The 17,705-nt window shown below is 58.0% G+C and overlaps 1 protein-coding gene across 2 annotated transcripts; it reads left to right on the top strand.

Moving 5' to 3' along the window:
* Positions 1–7,963: 7,963 nt before the first annotated feature.
* DAO (D-amino acid oxidase) lies at positions 7,964–17,063 on the top strand. Of its 2 annotated transcripts, XM_032198730.1 has the most exons (11): positions 7,964–8,151; positions 9,769–9,973; positions 10,103–10,217; positions 10,532–10,608; positions 10,936–11,001; positions 11,263–11,317; positions 11,691–11,795; positions 11,875–11,957; positions 13,142–13,259; positions 13,460–13,558; positions 14,925–17,063. In XM_032198730.1, the coding sequence occupies exons 2-11, from the start codon at positions 9,780–9,782 to the stop codon at positions 15,054–15,056; spliced, it is 1,044 nt and encodes a 347-aa protein (XP_032054621.1). In that variant the 5' UTR covers positions 7,964–8,151; positions 9,769–9,779; the 3' UTR covers positions 15,057–17,063. The 2 variants fall into 2 exon arrangements, with proteins under 2 accessions (XP_032054621.1, XP_032054622.1); XM_032198731.1 differs by lacking the exon at positions 13,460–13,558.
* Positions 17,064–17,705: the final 642 nt, after the last annotated feature.

The raw sequence follows: 17,705 nt of genomic DNA, 5'->3' as shown, positions 1-17,705 counted from the left end.
ACAAGCAACCTGGCAGCTTTACAGAAAACCTGAAGGGAGATTTTGTGCCGTTCCCTGCTTTTCTGGATGCCTTGGCCACCCGATGCTGAGCTCCAGAGGTTTTCTGCCCGGCTGCCAGCAGCACATCACCGTGCATCCCCCTGCAGCCTTCATTTCTGATTCTTGCAGCGTGGATTTCCTCGAGAAACACAGGTGAGCTGGTGTGGTTTTGGCAGGTTTGTAACTCGAGGACTGGCAGTTTCTGCCAAACAAACAAAAAGGGTGCACGGGAGGCTCAGCTGTGCCACCTGGAGCCCCCAAAACCTTCTGTCTGCCCTCTTAATGTGTCGGGGGAAGCTTGCAAGGTTTATACGCTCACGTACCGGTGGCTGGGACAGGCTGGTGTCCTGTGCACTTCACATCCTCCAAAAAAAACATCTTAGGAGCACTTGTCAGGCTGGCCACAGCTCGGATTTGCATGAGAAATCCTTGACTCACAGATCTTGGCAACCCATTATCAAAGATGAAGGTATTTAAAAATCAAGAGGCATTTGGAACCAAAATATTTTTCTGACCCGGCTCTTTAACGCCTAAATAAACAGCAACCACGCTGGCCTTTTCCAGGAAAAAAAAAAATAATAAAATCATTCAGCACAAAGCCAGTACCTTTGATAACAGGGCCAGTGGTATTTTTTCGCCTTGAACTGCTAAGGCTTTAGGAAAAAAAATAAATAAAAAAAAAAGGAAAAAGCTTTATGTACAATTCCTAAAGGGTCTGATCACCACATCTGGAAGCTGGCAGGCCGGCTGCTGTTACCCCACCTCCAGCCAAGTCAGCTCATCGCGTTGCTCAACTTCAAGTCAGCAAGAGTTTCCTGGAAAGGCCAGGCCTTCGCTAAGTGTCAAATCAGTGCACGCTTCCTCAGCTCCCCGCTCTTTGAACGGCCCCGCACAGCCCAGCGCGCGAAGCGAAGGCTTAATTTTATCTCCAGCGGCTTCCACGGCCGCACCGACCGGCCAGCAAGCAGCCGAGGGTCACCGGGCTGTGATTTTGCCTCCCCATTGTGTGGAGCACGCTAAGGCAGGATGCTGCAGCCTCGCCAGGATGTGATTCAGCGTCCTGTTTTGAAGGCTCCATCAAGTCAGCAGCTTCTGCCATCTCCCACCACGGAGCGGTGAGGCAAGGAACGCAGCAGGGAGCGGGACCCGTCGAGGCCAAAACAAATTCTCCCCACAAATAAAGCCTGAAGAAGGCTGCCCCAGCCCCAAGGACCTCCCCAGCACCAAAACACGGCCACCGGCCGTTCGCTCAGTGCTGCCACCAGCGAAACACAAACAGAAATCCCTAAAAAAATGTTAAAGGCCGAGGTAGGAGGAAGTATTTTTGTGCAGGACCTTGGTGCAGTGCAGGCAGTCGCACAGCACCACTTTTCCACCTGCTGAGCCAGGTGGGAAGCAGGGGGACGCAGGGCCACCCACCCTTCCACCCCATTTTGAAAGCAGCAGCTGAAAACCCTTGACTCTTACCACCGAAAGGTTTTAACACCGAAAAAAACTACACAGATCCAACACTGACTCTGAGCACTTCAGAGCAGGAGGAAATAATGTCAGCTGTAGGCAGCAGATGGGAACTGGAGCAGAAAGGGGCTCGGGGACAAAAAGTGACTTGGCGAGATGCTGAGGATGGCACTGGGAAGGAGGGGGAGACCCTGGTCTGTCCTGCACCCCCCGGCAGCACACCGGTGCTCCAGGCAGCTCCCTCCACGTGGAAACCACGAAAATTTGGCATTTTAGCATGACAGAAACCATAAGGAAACAGACCAAAGAGGAGTAAAATGTGCAGCCAGTTCTAAAACTTGGAAGAAATGGTTTGTGTCCCACTGCTTCAGAGAGAAAAAAAAAATCAATAGCTCACGTAACCAGATCCAACTCTGCAGTCCAGAATGAAAATCCTGGAATTTTTTGGAGTGAATGAAAATAATCCGTTCAGCAAGCGGATGGAGGAGCTATGCCATAAGTGTGTAGTAGCACATTCAGCCCGTACCAACGACGTGCAGTTTGAGCTGGCAGCAAGCTGGGCTCTGGTTTCCAACACCCCTTCCTTTCTCTATAACCATCGGGACACCTCTGAGGCTACAAAGCCAGGCCCTGGACCGCGGACCCCTGCACCCAGGGCACGTGTGACAAAGCACAGATGTCACCTAAGGCACCAACAAGCCTAGCCCAGGGGCTAAAAATTCACAAACAACATCTCAGCCTGCTCCTGGGTTTATTTCGGAGGAGACAACCTGAACCCTGAGCTGCTGCAGGAGCAGCAGGGTGAAGTTGAGCAATCCTGCCACCCCATGGGCACCGGGTAAAGTCTCCGGGACCCAGCCCGGAGCTGCTCAGCACGAAGGGGAGGTGGGATCCATCCAGCCCCCGCGCAGAGGAGCTGCATTTACCATTTAAGCTGGGTCTGCATCCATGCCACAGGTTTTCTGCAGTCCTCGGCAGCGTTTTCCCCCCCCCAGCACTGCAAAGGGTCAGCACAGAAGCCACCCTATTCCCTAGGCGTATCCAGCAATTAATTACCAGATTCTTATCTGGAAAATCGTGCATGGAAAGGAATCCTCAAGGGGCTACCAGCACCTCAGTACCTTACATCCATGTAGCAGCACTTTTCACTGGCCAGGAGAAAAGTGTCAGATTTTGTGTCCACCCCCCGTGACCACCCCGGTCAGCACCCCAAAAACACCCGACATCCATCCCGTGCAGCAGCATTAGTGGCTTCGCTCTTATCTGGAGCAGGAAAATTGGAGTAGGAAGTAGCTACGAGAAGGGAACAAGCCTGCTGAAGCTCTGCTGTGTTATTTATTTATTTATTTTTTTAATGCTTTATCTCCCAAATTGTGGTTCACAGGTTAGAGGGTGAGCACCGTCCGCAGCAGCTGGATTTGGAGTGGCCAACCCACATGGCTACTCGGCCCCATTAGGTTTTTATGCCTTAAACACCGGTCCCAAACTTCAACCGATAAGGGCAGGGCCGTCCCCAGAGCTCAGCTCCTGCAGGGCCGGCCCCGCAATCCCCCCCCCAGGCAGGCGTGCGTGGGCTCGGGGCTGAGATGTGAGACAATTAACAGCAGTGGAAACATGCTTAGAGCCAACGAGCTCTGCTTACCTCACGTTTAATTTACGCTCCTCATCGCTGCCAGCCTCCAGCTGTGGGGAGACAAGAAGGACACAGAGCAAGTTACACGCTGCTAGTTTCCACGGGACGAGTTAAAAAAAAAAAAAAGAAAACCAAACCAAGGTGTGCTTTTTTAAACCCACCGCAGCAGGGACGGGCTCGGGGTGGCCGTCCCCAGGCCATCCGTGCGGGCAGCACCCGCTGCCGGGTGACAGAGGGGCTCACGGGGCTTGTAAGGCTCTTAGGGCCTAATCCTGCAGCTGGTCCCGGTGCGCAGATCGCTTTGAAGATCGACCTGGACGTCACCAGGAGCACACACACGTGCAAACAGCGCCTGGCCCGAGCTGCTGGCACTTCAGAACTGCTTTGGGGTGTGTGGGGACAGCTCAAATGCCCTCCAGATGCAGCCACGAGGGCCCAGCGGGGACCCTCGCGGGCACCGGTTGAGCTGGGGCAGGCCCTTCAAATTTTTGCGTTTTCCTTAAAAGAGCCGAGCTTGATTTCCAAGAGAAGCACTTCCACGTAACCTCGCTTCCCAGCCACCTCCTTCAGCTTCCCCGCTAGCTTTTGGGGTAAATTTCTTAACAAAGAAAACCCAAAATTGTGGCTAATTGCATCCAGAGCTCAAAGACGACTCTCCTCTTTTGTCCCTGAGTAACCAGGGAGAGGAGGAAGGGCCACGAGCATCCCTCAGAGGTTGCCAGGTTGACACTGGGGACACCCAGGACCTCAAGGATTGCTCTGAAAAGGGGAAAAACCTTCAGGGAAACTTGCAGCTCGCTGGACACCAGAGCCTCGTTAGCTCGGAGACACAGACTGGGGGAGAGTGTGCTCCGTTAGCACCCGGAGAACATTTTGTTATTTACTGCAGCGTTGCTGAAAGCCCACATCAAACAGGGCCGCACGGAGGGTTACTTGTTTCCAGGTGGTTCTTGCAGGACTCAAAAATAAGCAAACAGCCTCACGCAAAACACTGAAGTTTTAAAGTTTTGAGTCAGTGTGCGTGTGCAGGGGCTGGGTTGTTCCTCAGCCCCTTGAAATTAAAATCTGGGAGGTCGCAGCTCGCAGGAGCGGCCCCGTTTGGGACCTGCCAGAAACAGCGGTGCCCAGCCAAAAAAAAAAAACCCCAAAAGGCAACCACACGGCCTGGATGTCAGACACCCAGCCACCCGGGGGGAAGAGAGAGAGAGACACAAATCCCATCTAAAACCACGGCAGCTGACGGAGATCTGGAGGGACACATACCATCATACCGGCCCTATTTTTAGGTTGTTTACACCGCGCGGCCGCAGCCCGGGCAGCACCCGCGGCACCCCAAACCCCCAGCCCGCGGTCCCCCACAACCCGGGGCAGGTCCCCGGCCTGTTTGTTTGGGTCCAGTCACACAGCAACGGGCCGGAGAGCCGAGGTTTTATTTTTTTTTATTTTTTTTTAAACAAACGCCGCCGTGAAATCACAACCATGGCCAGCTGAGATTCCGCAGCTGGGCCGGCCCCGACGCCGCCTCGGGTTCATCGTCCCGACTCTCCTCGCTGCTGAAAGGCCCAGAGGGATGAGCTCGGCACCACAGGCAGCATCGAGCACCACCCTTGGGGTCGAGCATCCCTCCCTGCCGCCAGGTTTCCCCTCCCAGTTTGGGCAGCCCGGCCGGCAGCACCCCTCGGGGCTCGCCGACCTGAATTATCCACGCTCCCCCCGCAGATAAAACACCCCTAAGAATTTATGGCCTGCCACAATAACACGGCAGCAAGCCCCTCGCAGGCAGCAGCATCCATTTTATAAATTCCTTCAGCCTGTGAGAGAGGAGAGGCTGCAGCAGCTCGCTCACAGTCAACAGGAACATTTGGTCATCACTTTCCAATAAAAAAATTGTAATCCTGGTAATTATTCACATAGGCTAACGACCCCGGAGAGCCTGTACCCCAATCCTTGTATGATCAGAGACAGCTGGCACTTTTTGGTGGCACTTTGCTGTGAAATCAGCTAGATACCAACCCACGCTGAATTTTGAGGAGGGTGGTTGAAAGCTGGATGGGATTTTCTGCCAGGAGGGAGCACTCGCACAGGACAGGGGCTGACGGCTCCTGGAGAAAGCCACCGAAGGACACAGGAGACACAGAGGCCCACGGGCAGCAGCGTCCCACCACGTCTGGGGCGATGCCACCCCGTGGTCACCCTTCCAAAAACTGCTCCAGCAGCCCCCACACCCCACACAACGCCTCCAGCGGGTACGGGACAGCTCGGGCTCCTGCCCCACCTGCACCAGTTAAACCCAGTCTCACGGCACTGGCTGCAACTGGGTCGCAGCCCGCTGGTGTCTGCAGCTGCGGGAAGGGCTGAGGATGAGGATGGGGAGGAAGGGATGGGGATGAGGAGGAAGGGCTGAGGATGAGGCACTGCCTGGCAGCACAGCGCCGAGCAGCCCGCAGGCTCTCAGCCCTCAACCCCACGGCTTATCGGGGGTCACGGCGACCTGGCGGGGCACAAATAGGATCGTTTACCTGGCGGGGCACCGAGGAAATAGCAGGGAGAGGATCCGGAGAGAAACAGCGGGCCTGTCTTTGGGGGTCATCCAAGAGTCGGGTTAGGAAGGCGAGGAGGAAGCGTGGGGAGGGTGAAAACACAGCGGGTGTGTTCAGGAGGCACGTGGGGGCTGCGGGGAGCGATGGTGGCTACGAGGGATGGGGCAGGGAGAGGGGTGAGTGGGGCTGCAGGGGGGCTGTGGGGGTAGCGGGGTGATGGGGGAGCGCAGCAGAGCTGGGATGGATGGATGGGGAGCTGCAGGGTGCGGGCACGACAAGGCCTGTGGTGAAAATGGGGTGTGGGGATGGGGTGCAGTGGGATGGGAGCTGCTATAGGGTGAAGCATGGATAGGGCACAGCGGGGATGGGAGCTGCTATAGGGTGCAGCAGGGATGGGGCATAGCGGGGATGGGAGCTGCCATGGGGCAGAGTAAGGATGGGGCACGGTGGGGATGGGAGCTGCTATGGGGTGCAGCAGGGACAAGGCACGGCAGGAATGGGAGCTCCTATGGGGCAGAGCAGTGATGGGACACAGCAGGGATGGGAGCTGCTATGGGGTTGAGCAGGGATGGGAGCTGCTATGGGGTGAAGCAGGGATGGGAGCTGCTATGGGGTGAAACAGGGATGGGAGCTGCTATGGGGTTGAGCAGGGATGGGGTACATTGGGAACAGGAGCTGCTATGGGGCAGAATAGGGATGGGAGCTGCTATGGGGTTGAGCAGTAATGAGACACAGCAGGGATGGAAGCTGCTATGGGGCAGAGCAGGGATGGGAGCTGCTATGGGGTGCAGTGGGGATGGGGCACAGCGGATATAGGAGCTGCTATGGGGCAGAGCAGGGACGGGGCACAGTGGGGATGGGAGCTGCTATAGGGCAGAGTAAGAATGGGGTGCAGCAGGGACGGGAGCTGCTATGGGGTGCAGCAGGGATAGGGAACAGTGGGAACGGGAGCTGCTATGGGGCAGAGCAGGGATAGGAGCTGCTATGGGGTTAAGAGCCGCTATGGGGTGCAGCGGGGATAGGGCACAGCAGATTTAGGAGCTGCTATGGGGCAGAGCAGGGCTGGGAGCTGCTATGGGGTGCAGCAGGGCTGGGACACAGGCGCCCCCCAGCCCCACACCGGGGGGGCTCCCAGCCCCCGGGCCGCTCCCTCCCGGTTCCCGGAGCCCCTTCCCGGCCCCTTCCCGGCCCCATCCCGGCCCCATCCCGGCTCACCTCGCTGGTGCTGGCCGAGGAAGCGGCGCTGGGGGTGGGGGAGCGCTGCAGGGTGACCAGCGCCATGGCGAAGGAGGAGGAGGAGGAGGAGGAGGAGGAGGAGGAGGAGGCGGCGGGGCCCGGGTCCTGCCAGGCCCCAGCGGCTGCGCAGCCACGGCCACGGCTCCGGGCCCGGCCCCGGCGGCCGCTGCGAGGCGGGGAGGAGCCGGGAGGGGAGGGGAGGGGATGGGGAAGGAGGAGGGAGGGGAAGGGGAGGGGATGGGGATGGGGAGGGGTGATGGTAAATGGAGGCCGGTGGGGGGTGCTGTGGGTGGAGGAGGGGGGAAGGGGGTAGTGGGTAGTGGGGAGGGGTCTGCGGTACTTGGGGATGGGGAAGGAGAAAGGGATGGGGAAGGGAAGGGAAGAAATAAGGAAGGAAAGGGGAAGGGATGGGGAAGAGATGGGGAAGGAAAGGGGAAGGGATGGGAAAAGGGAGGGGAAGGGAAGGGGAAGGGGAAAGGATGGGGAGGGGAAGGGGAAGGGGAAGAGATGGGGATGGAGAAGGGAAGGGATGGGGAAGGAAAGGGGGAGAGAAAGGGAAGGGAAGGGGGAGAGATGGGGAAGGGCAGGAGAAGGGATGGGGAAAGGAAGAGGAAGGGAAGAGGAAAGGATGGGGAAGGGGAAGGGATGGGGAAAGAAAGGGAGAGGGAAGGGGAAGGGAAGGGGAAGGAAAAGAATAGGGAAGGGAAAGGAAGGGGAAAGGGTGGGGAAGGGAAGCGGAAGAAATGGGGAGGGGAAGGAGAAGAGGTGGGGAAGGGAAGAGGAATGCAAAGAGAAGGCCTGGGGGGGCTCCTCGTTATGGGGTGTAGCAGTAGGCAAGGCAGAAAGGCTTTAAACTAAAAGAGGGAAGGCTTAGGTCAGACATAAGGGAGAAATTCATCGCTCAGGGGGCGGCGAGGCCCTGGTGTGGGCTGCCCGGAGGAGCTGGGGGTGCCCTGGCCAGGCTGGATGGGGCTGGGGGCTGTAAGCGGTCCTCACCAGCCCACCCCGCCCCATGCAGCCCTGCAGGCGGCTGTTTGGGGTCCCCCCAGCACTCACACAATCACAGGACATCCTCCGGTGGTCCCGGCCACCCCAAGGAGGTGCCATAGGGATGGGACGATGCTGGTGAAGGCACCAGCAGGGCCCCAGCCATAAGGGACAGCCGAAAGGAGCCCTTCGGTAACCGGGCTGAAGAAAGTGTGAGGGGTCAGCGGAGCCAAAAGCAAGAGGCCGACAAGTAATAGGGTAATTAGTGTAAGAGGCTTTGCTGGTTGTATGGAAAGCCCTTAATAATTTAGGCCTTCGAATGGCTGCCTTTTCCCCTCTGCGACGCTGCGGAGAAAAGCAGGGAGGGGTGAGGGTGGCCTGGAGCTCGAGGCGGACATCTTGATGAGGATCCAGCTCTTTCCTCAGCCCCCTTTATGGGGACACGTTGTGGAGGAGGTGACGATGGGGCAGAGCCGGCAGCACCTGAGCTTCTCCCATCCGAGCAGGACCCTTGGGTGCTGCCCGCACCCACGGCGACCCTTGGGAGCCGTTCATGCGGCAGGGACAGAGGCCCCACACTGCTCACCCCATGGCAGGAGGGAGGGTGGCAGCCCCCAAAACGCTGCTCAGGGGCAGAAACGTGTGCGAGCACCACTCTGCTAACACAAGCATTAAAGGTACCAGGTGCTTAAGCCGCATGAGCCCGGGGACTTACAGCTCCTCGCCATCCCCCTGACCCCATCCTTCTGCTCAGCCCAGCTCCTGCCTGCCCGTGGCTCTCCCCTGCTGTTTGTGGGACCGAATTCCCTCTGTTTGGGCCAGGCCATGGCACACAGCCGAAATCCTGGGCCCTGTGCAGATCTGTTCCTGTCTCTTGTATCCTCACCACCTCCTTTTTAAAACCTTCAGGCAGCTCTGCCCGAGCACCGCCTGCGCTCCCAGGGCTGCCTCTGCGGCTGCTCATTGTATCTGCACGGAAAAAAAAGCCTTTTTCAGCCCAGAAAACGAGTGGTGAAGCCCTCTGCCTTGGGCAGCACAGCCCCTGGGGTCTGTCTGGAGAGAGGCAACGCTGTTTTCTCTCTTACGACACAAAAACTGAGGCTGAAGCATCCCCTTCTCACAGATCCCGTGGCTGGGGCGTCCCGTCCCCCGTGTCCCCTTCTGCCAGGCTCCCATTTTTTCCCATCCAAGCCGGCAATCACCATGGTGACACGTGGCAATGACGGCACTTTGCCACGGACCACGGTGACCCCAGAGGAGGGGCTGCGGGGCTGGCCTCCAAGGGCACGGGGGCCTCCACCTCCCGGGGTCCCCACTGAAGACTTTGGCCCCATTTTGCCTGGCGCAGGGGGGTGGCTGCGAGCCCTTGGCACTTGGACCTTGGACTGGCTGGGCTGTAAACAAGCCTTTCTGCTGAAAGCCTTTGAAAACTGCAGGGGCTGCCCCGGGGGTGCTCGGCAGGTAAGTCGGTGAAAAATGGGGTGTTTCTGGTTTTTATTCACCGGCCGGAGAGCTTTGGGGTGCTGCGGGGCCAGGGTTAGCAGAGGCAGCCCCGATTCCTGCTGCCCGCGGTGCTCCCCGTCCTCAGGACTCGTCCCAGCCCAGGCACAGTGCACCACAGAGGTGCTTCCAGAAATAAAACCGTGCTCCAGAATTTATTAATCCTGCCCCAAAGCCCCCCACTTCCTCCTGGCACCAGTCCTTGGCCATTTTCTGTGTCCATGGGGCTCTGTCCGTGCTGCAGGGCAGGGAAGCTCCCACAAGGAGCTGTGAGGGCACCGAGGCAGAATCGCATCGTGTCCTACAGCACCCAGCACCGGCTCCAGCCCCAACACCACCTTTCGGGGCTTTTTCCACCCCCATTTCACCACGCAGGGGCCTCAGCCATGCGTGTGGCCGTCATCGGGGCCGGGGTGATCGGCCTGTCCACCGCCTTGTGCATCCACGAGCGCTTCCAGCCCCTGGTGCCCTGCCTGCAGCTGGAGGTCTACGCCGACCGCTTCACGCCACACACCACCAGCGACGGGGCGGCGGGGCTGTGGCAGCCCTACCTGAGCGACCACGGCGAGCTGCAGGAGACGTGAGTCAGCTCGCCCGGCCCTCATCGTCCCCTCTGCTCCTCCGGGGCCGTCCCCACCTCGTTGTTTCTCCCCTTTGTGGCTCGGTGGCGGCCACAGGTAGAGCCGGTGCCGCCGTGTTTTCCCCGCAGGCTGTGGAACAAGGAGACCTTCGACCACCTGCTGGGGTACCTCAGCTCGCCGGAGGCGAAGGAGATGGGTCTTTTCCTCATTTCGGGCTACAACCTGTTTACACGGCCCGTCCCGGTAAGGAGCAGGGCACAGGTTTGTGTTTCTTCCCCAACAATGCTCTGACCGCTTCCAAATGGCTCCAGCGCTCTGCCTTGTGACACTTTCGCCTGGAGCTCGGTGTTTTCTGGCTCCCTCAATGCAATATTTGTCCCAAGGACGGGCTGAGGGTGGAAGCTGGCAGAGCCTCGCTGCCCACAGCAGCGCTCAGGATGCCCTGGGACGGGGCTGGGCAGTGGGGGCATCCCCCCGGCCACTTTTTTCCCTATTGTGGTGGCACTGCCAGCTGGTTGAGGTTCCCTAATGACACGGGGCCTTCTCCCCTTCCGCAGGACCCGTCCTGGAAGAACATTGTCCTGGGGTTCAGGAACTTGACACCGAAGGAGCTCGAACTCTTCCCTGGTTATAGGTATTTTCTGTCCCTTTTTTCGGAGGGTCATCGATGGGTTTTCCTCTGCCGGCCCATAGGGGAAATGAGCTGGGTTTCGTTGCAGCTGCTTTCCTTAAAATAAGTGGGATTCTCTGCAAAGAAAACAGCAGGGATGCATGGAAACCATGCCAGATGGTGTTGAGCTGGGGGGAAAAAAATCAGCAGGAGCTGCTAACGCTGTAAACGGGGGAAAAAATAGCACCAGTTTGTGTCCTGGGGATTCGAGTCCTGAGCACGGGGCAGGGGGTGGCCGCCCTGGGGAAGATGCTGAGGGCTCTTATCGCTTTCTGTCCTCGTTGCTTGCAGCTACGGCTGGTTCAACACGGCGCTGATGCTGGAGTGCAGGAGCTACCTGCCCTGGCTCACCAATAGGTGAGTACGGAGGCGATGCTGCCCTGGTGCTCTGCAGTCTGCTGGAGGGCGCAGCAGGGCTGGCCGAGCCAGCGGGTGCTCCAGGCCGGCAGGGAAACGAGCTAATGATAATTGGAGACCATCTAGGAAGCACTGAGGAGACCACGGATGCTTATTAGAAGGAGCAACAAGCCGTCCCTACTCTGGGCATCAATTACGGGCGCTAATTTGGAGGGTACGTTTGCTTTTATTTGCTGGCAACAGATGAACTTGCTCTTCCAGGCTGGCGCAGAGAGGGGTGAAGTTTTTCCACAAGAAGGTCGGCTCCTTCCAGGAGGTGAGCTGGGCATGGGGGCCGTGGCAGAGGAGGGGGGAGCACGGGGTGTGATGCTGGGAGGTACGGGGCAGGGATTTCTGCCCTGACCCAGCCCTGCAGCGCAGCAAGCATCTGGCTGGGGTACAGTGAGGAGCCATCAGGCAGGGGCAGGACTTCTTCGCCTTAAATGCAAGCGTTTTCCTTGCCTGTACCTGTGGGATCTCAGCAGGAGCCGTGCCAGGGAAGCTGTGCCCTGGATCTGCCCCTCGTGTTGGATCCTGCAGCGACCGCTCGGCGTGGCCACGGTGCAGGAACCTGGAGCCCCCTGGGGTAGTACCCTTGGAAAGCATCGCTGCCTCGTGCTGCTCACCGTGCCGTGTCTGTCTTTCGGCAGATGTTTGCCCAGGGCGTGGATGTGGTCATCAACTGCACCGGGGTTCGTGCCGGGGAGCTGCAGCCAGACCCGGCCTTGCAGCCCGCCCGCGGGCAGGTCCTAAAGGTGAGGCTGTGCCTACATCACATCCATCCCCCTGGCTGGGACCCTGCTTCCCCCCTCACCTCCTGCCTTCCTCCCCCAGGTGCAGGCCCCGTGGGTGAAGCACTTCGTCATCACTCACGACGTGGACTCGGGGATCTACAACTCGCCGTACGTCATCCCGGGGTAGGTGGCAGCCACACGGTGTGAGCGGCGATGCTCGGTCCTCGCAGAGCACCCGCACCAGCACGGCTCCCTGCTGGCATCTGCCCCGCAGAGCCCTCATTGCAGCAGCCCTACAAGATGATTTGAGCCCTATAAACCCGGCCTGGATTCGTACCTGGCCTGATGCTGCTTTTATTTGCTGCGTGGGAGGAGAGCAGGAAGATGAGGGCACTCAAGCAAGGCTCAGGTTGCCCGCAGGGAAACTGCTCCAGCCTGGGGCGTGAGGGAGCCTGACTGCTCGGAGCAGGCAGCTCTTCAGAGCCCTGCTTTCCCCATCCTCTGTCCCCTATCAAGGACCAAACCCATCCCAAAACTCCGTGAGTGGCAGTGCCCAGGCAGAGCCCAGCTCCCAGCACTTACCTTGCGCTGCCCGCCTGCCTCCCACCGGGGGCTTTCTTAGGGGAGCAGGGATCTCTGTGCGATGGCATCATACGCTCAGAGAGCTAAACTGCAGGCTGAATAAATACGTGTCTGCTGCCCATCCTGCCTGCTGCCCCCTGAGAGCGGCTCTGGCAGCAGAGAAGGGTTTTGAAGCTGTAACTCGAGTGCTGCGTTTCTGGTACCTCCTCTATGTCAGGGTTAGGCAGCGAGCCATTAGGTAAATAGGGACTTTGAATGCTCGCAGCTCCCAAGCGAAGTATTCCAAGCTGATTGCTTATCGCAGCCCCAGCTGCACGGCGATTCCTCTCCCTGGGTGCATTTTGCTGGAGCTGGCACGGCCGGGCACCGGGCTGGCTCCCAAAGGAAGCCGCCAGCTCCTGCACGCAGGCACAGGGATAGCGACAGGGCAAGGGGGAGAGGTTATAAAGTAAAAGAGGGGAGATTTAGAGTAGATTTAAGGAAGAAATTCTTCCCTCAGGGGGTGGCGGGGCCCTGGCGCAGGCTGCCACTTGTTCTGCCCAGGCATGGGCCCGTTGGGTGCTGATAGTGCTTAATGAACGACTCGGGCTAATTACCTGTGGCAAGGGAGCAGACACGCAGGCACCGCTCTCTCGCCTGCTTGGCACCAGGGTCTCTCAGGCAGGAGCACGCTGCAGGCTCGGGGCATGGCAGAACCCAAAAATCGCACCCACACCGAGTCCCTGCCTGCTGACCCCACCAGGAACCCCTGGGGACCCGTTCATTGCTTTGTGCTCTTGGTGCAGGAGTGAGTTCACGGTCTTGGGTGGGATATTCCAGCAAGGCAACTGGAACGAAGAGAACAGCGCCCAGGACCACAAAACCATCTGGGAGAGGTGCTGCAAGCTGCTGCCTTCGCTCCAGGTGGGTGCCCCCAACGCAGCGCCGTGGCATCGGGCACGGGCGTTGAGGACAAGCCCCCAAAATCTGGATCTTCCCATCAGCAGTGCCCGCCTGCCTTCAGCAAGCCAGGAGAGCTGGCGGGGTTTCTGTAACCCCGTTGTGCTTCCAGCTGCCTAACGAGGAGGATTGCCGGGCAGGGGCTGACGGGCTTTTGGTTTCAGAAAGCAAAGATCGTGGAGGAGTGGAGCGGCTTGAGACCGGCGCGCCCCAGGGTCCGCCTGGAGAGGGAGACCCTCCGCCACGGGCACTCGCAGGCAGAGGTACCGTGCACAGCCCCCCCAGTGCTGAACATCGTTAACCACGGTGCTAATTATGTGCTGATCACAGCACGACGTCAGCACCTGCTCAGCCGCGCTGCCCTGCCATCGGTGGTCCTCGTGACACCTCCCCCTTGTAACGGGGAAATCCTTGGGCCCTTTTTATCTATTTATTTATTTTTTGAAGGATTTTATGGGGAGAGTGGGCAGGGAGTGCTCCTGCCAAAGAAAAAGCTGCAGCTGGAGCTTAGTCCTTCACAAACGCAGACACTAAAAAAGAGTAAAGACTAAAAAGACCCTGCTGCTCCCAGAACCACGAGGCACACGGGAGCCGTGCAGTGCTGGCGGTGTTTGTAGTGGTGAGATTTCCTGCTGGGAGCCTCTGCATGCAGCACTTGTGCCTGGGAACACCACGTCTCCTTTAAAAAAAAGGGCAGCACAAAAGAGATCGTGGTGAAGGCAGAGACACCCGTGGGGCTGTGGCTGCTGGGGGGCTGATAAATTCATCTCAGCACAGGTAAGGCCAGGTGTCTGCTTCAGGCACGAAGGCGATGCGCTGCTCATGTCTCTTTTAAGAGGAAGGAGACTGGGAATGGCAGGAGTTCAGTGTGCTGCCTGCCCCTGCACCCTCAGCTCAGTGCAGGACCGCATCGCTCCTTGGCGCTTCTGTCTGAGAGCCCAGCAGCAGAGCTGCAGAGGGAATCCCTGGTTTGATTGCCTGCATATGTAGCTCTCCATAGCTTTGAAGAAGAGATTAAAGCTCCAAAGGGGATGGTGACTGCAAAATGTAATTAAATGTAGTGAAAATATATTCAATTTTTAGCTGGAGAGGCTTGGGAAGAACTCGGTGTATTTAGGCAAAGCCCAGAGCATGGTTCAAAGCAGCGCCGTGTGTGAATTAATTTACAGATCGCTCCGTTCCTGTATCAGCACATCATATCTCTGCTGCCTTGGTGCAGGAGAGGTGTAGCTATCGATCCCAGCAGCAAGACGGGCTCCAGCTGAAGCAAAGTCATTTCCCTTGGCAGGAGCAGGCGCTGTGAGGCACCAGCACCTCGTGCTCCGAGCACCACGGTGTTCGGGGGGCCGGAGTTGCAGGGGCAGTGGCTTCAGAAGGGAACAAGCAGAGGGTGGTGGAGCCATGCTGGGGGCTCTGTGGGGCTGAGGCAGCCCTGGGGGAGGTGTGGGCATCTGTGATCTGGGGGCAGGCAGTGGGGCAGCAAGGAGATTGAGGTTTGGGGGGACACACAGCAGGAGAGCTGCCCTTGGCGCCCCACAGGACTCAGCTTAAAGCCAGGAGGGATATTCCTGGGCATCACAGCGGCTCCAGGGGCTCCAGCACAGCCCTGATGCCTTCTCCTCTCCCCAGGTGATACACAACTACGGGCACGGCGGCTTCGGGATCACCATCCACTGGGGCTGCGCCATGGCAGCGGCCAGGCTGCTGGGGAGCATCCTGCAGGAGAAGCGGCTGGCCGGGCCGCCCCAGTCCCACCTGTGAGTTGCTGCCTGCTCAGCCGGGATTAGCGCGACAGCAGTAGCTTAGAAATCACAGCAGAAAGATGCAAATAAGGTGGTGATGCACACGTGGGCTGCTCGACCCTCCTGCCAGCTTCGGCGCCGCTTCCCGGTGTCTCGTTTTCGGGCCGCTGCCAGTTCTGTCGCTGCCATTAGCCAGATGGCTGAATTTCCTCCGCCGTGGCCTCGCACGCCCTACCTAAAGGAAGTGCTTTAAAATACGGACTCATTATCTGTGGCAAAGTGCACTTCTGTCCCGGGGATCAGTCTGCAAAGGGTTCGGCTGCAATCCCGGCAGTCCTGCTGTCCAGGATGGGATCTGAAACCGAGCCGGTGCCACCTGAGGTCTTCACCGACTGCCCAGACACCCGGAGCCTAATTAGATTTGCAGGCTCCCCCCGGGAGGCAAAAGCTCCTTAGTAGGAAGAAGCTGTGGAGCTCCCAGGGAAGTGACCACCGCTCTGAGGGCACGTGCTCCGGCTCCGCCAGCTTTCCGTAATGCCAGGACCGAGCACGGGTCCTGCGGCACCTGGTTAGTGTAGCTGGCAACAGGCAGCAGCAGTTACCTAAAATGGGCTTTCCAGATGATGTTTTTAGTAACAAAAGCAACATGTTCCAGCCCCGCGTACTTGCCAGGTTCTATATATAGCAGAGAGCAGACGCCAAATAGCCGCTCTTGGCCCTAAAACTCCCACGGGCGCTTCGGTTCCTCGTCTCCTTCGGCCGTGAGAGGGGCTGGAGCAGCAGCGCTGCAGCCGGGGGGGAGCTGGCATGGGGAGCAGCTCTCCGAAGGGTCAGCCCTGCCAGTTTTCCCGTGCCGGGTGCCTTTCTTGCTCTGAAGACTTCACAAAGAGAAAGGGTCGAGCAGCGTTAGCCTCAAACCCAAAGGCAGGCGGTGATCCTAAGCCCAGCGCCTGCCTTGGGATCCTCTGCAGCCCAGCCGGCTCCCTGCTCCTTTCTGCTGCAGCTCCTCTCCCCCTGGATGCCAGAAATAGCCTGGCTGGGGATGTACCAGGCAGTGAATGAGAGCGGCTGCCATGCAGCCGGGCTCACTTCGCCTCCTGGGGCCCTGGATTTGAAGCAGCCCGTGGGAAGGGCTCGTTTTGTGGCCGCAGCCCGGGCACTGCTGTGCTCTGCTGAAGGACCCAACTCCCGATGAGTTGCTTCAGGTTCCCCAAGGAGAAGAGCGGTGATGAGCACTCCGTGCTGCTGGGGTGGGTTGAACACAAGAGATCTGTGCCCCGTGGGCACAATCGGGACTCATCTCAGCACCACGGAGGTTGCTGTGCCCTGGGAGACCTTCCCGTGGCACAATTTTCCACTGAGCACCGTGCGACTGCCCACGCTGTGCACTTTGCAAGTCAGAACGCCCTGAAAAGCTCTGCTGAGGGCAACACCTAACTGCTTGTCCTCTTACAATGCTGGGAGGTGGTGCACCTCTGCAGCCTGTTAAAAAAAACACAGAGACACAGGAGAAATAGGAGCCCTTGTGGTGTCTGGCCTCTCTGCCAGGAGGGTTTCCCACTCTACCCGACAGCTCACCTGATCGATTGCAGCCACGTTCGGAGGGTGACAGTCCCGAAAAGGACAGTGATGGATGTGATAGAAAGGATAGATGACAATAGATGGAGAAAATTGACCATTGATTAGCGTGAAACTTAACGGGCTGTGGTGCTTCTGCAGTAAAAGCCATTCAGTGCCATAGCATTCGCTCCATTTCATTCATTCCGAATTCGGGAGTTACACTCGGGAGGCAGGGGGGTAGCAGCAAGCAATAAGTGAGCTTGCAATAAGCTTTTGATTCCTCTGATCTTCGAGCTGTTAGGAGCAGCTGTCCTGCGTGGGCCAGGAGACAAACCCGATCTTACACAGCCTCTCGGAAAACAAGCAGGAATGATTAGGTGTTTAATTTTATTTGCAGCCTAATTGTGCTTAGTTGCTAAAAGGTCACAATTTAATGTGTGTGCACAATAAAGGTCATACTCAAACACCTCCTGTGTGATGCTTTCTCTTATTAATGACAGCGCGGGTAGGGCCTCAAATGCTGATTTAATAGAAACACTTCAGCAGATCATCATTCCCTCTCCCCGGTGTTTAACTGCATGTTTCTCCTGAACATTTCATCCCGTAGAAGGAAAAGCCATCATTTCACTTTCTGAGTGGACATTTGAACCTGAAATACCCTGGTGTGAAGTGATGTGGTTGCCTGCACGTTGCTGCTCATAGCCCCCGGCCCGCTATGAACTCCCAGACCAGGACAGAAACGTTTGGGACGCTCTCACTCGGCTCAGCTGATCGCTGTGTTTGGAGACCAGAGCCACAGGACAGGTATTTTACGCTGCTGGAAGCCACAAATGAGACACGGTGGGGTAGAAGTCATGGAGATTTATGTCCGTTTTTGCGGCCACGGTAAGGTAGGAGAGAAGCAGTGGGAAGCCTGGACAGCTACTGCAAAAACTTCCTTGATAAGCAAAAAAATGCCATCTCCAGAGGCCAGCATCAGCACATTTTACAAACTCACAGTTCCCAACAACGATCGCCTGTGACACAAAACAAAGCTGGAAATACATCAAGTATCAGTAAAGTTATCCTCTGTAAGCAAACAGCAGCTCTGGCATTTTGGAAAGCAGAA

Source organism: Aythya fuligula, chromosome 17 (assembly GCF_009819795.1).
Source record: "Aythya fuligula isolate bAytFul2 chromosome 17, bAytFul2.pri, whole genome shotgun sequence".
In the NCBI taxonomy this organism is placed as follows: Eukaryota; Metazoa; Chordata; class Aves; order Anseriformes; family Anatidae; genus Aythya; species Aythya fuligula.
This window is presented reverse-complemented; position numbering and strand designations above follow the sequence as displayed.

Excerpts from the sequence above, each read along its gene's own strand:
- DAO (XM_032198730.1), top strand. The coding sequence starts at position 9,780 with ATGCGTGTGGCCGTCATCGGGGCCGGGGTGATCGGCCTGTCCACCGCC. Across the intron at positions 10,609-10,935 it reads GAACTCTTCCCTGGTTATAG|CTACGGCTGGTTCAACACGG; the intron begins GTATTTTCTGTC and ends CGTTGCTTGCAG. Across the intron at positions 11,796-11,874 it reads CCCGCGGGCAGGTCCTAAAG|GTGCAGGCCCCGTGGGTGAA; the intron begins GTGAGGCTGTGC and ends TTCCTCCCCCAG.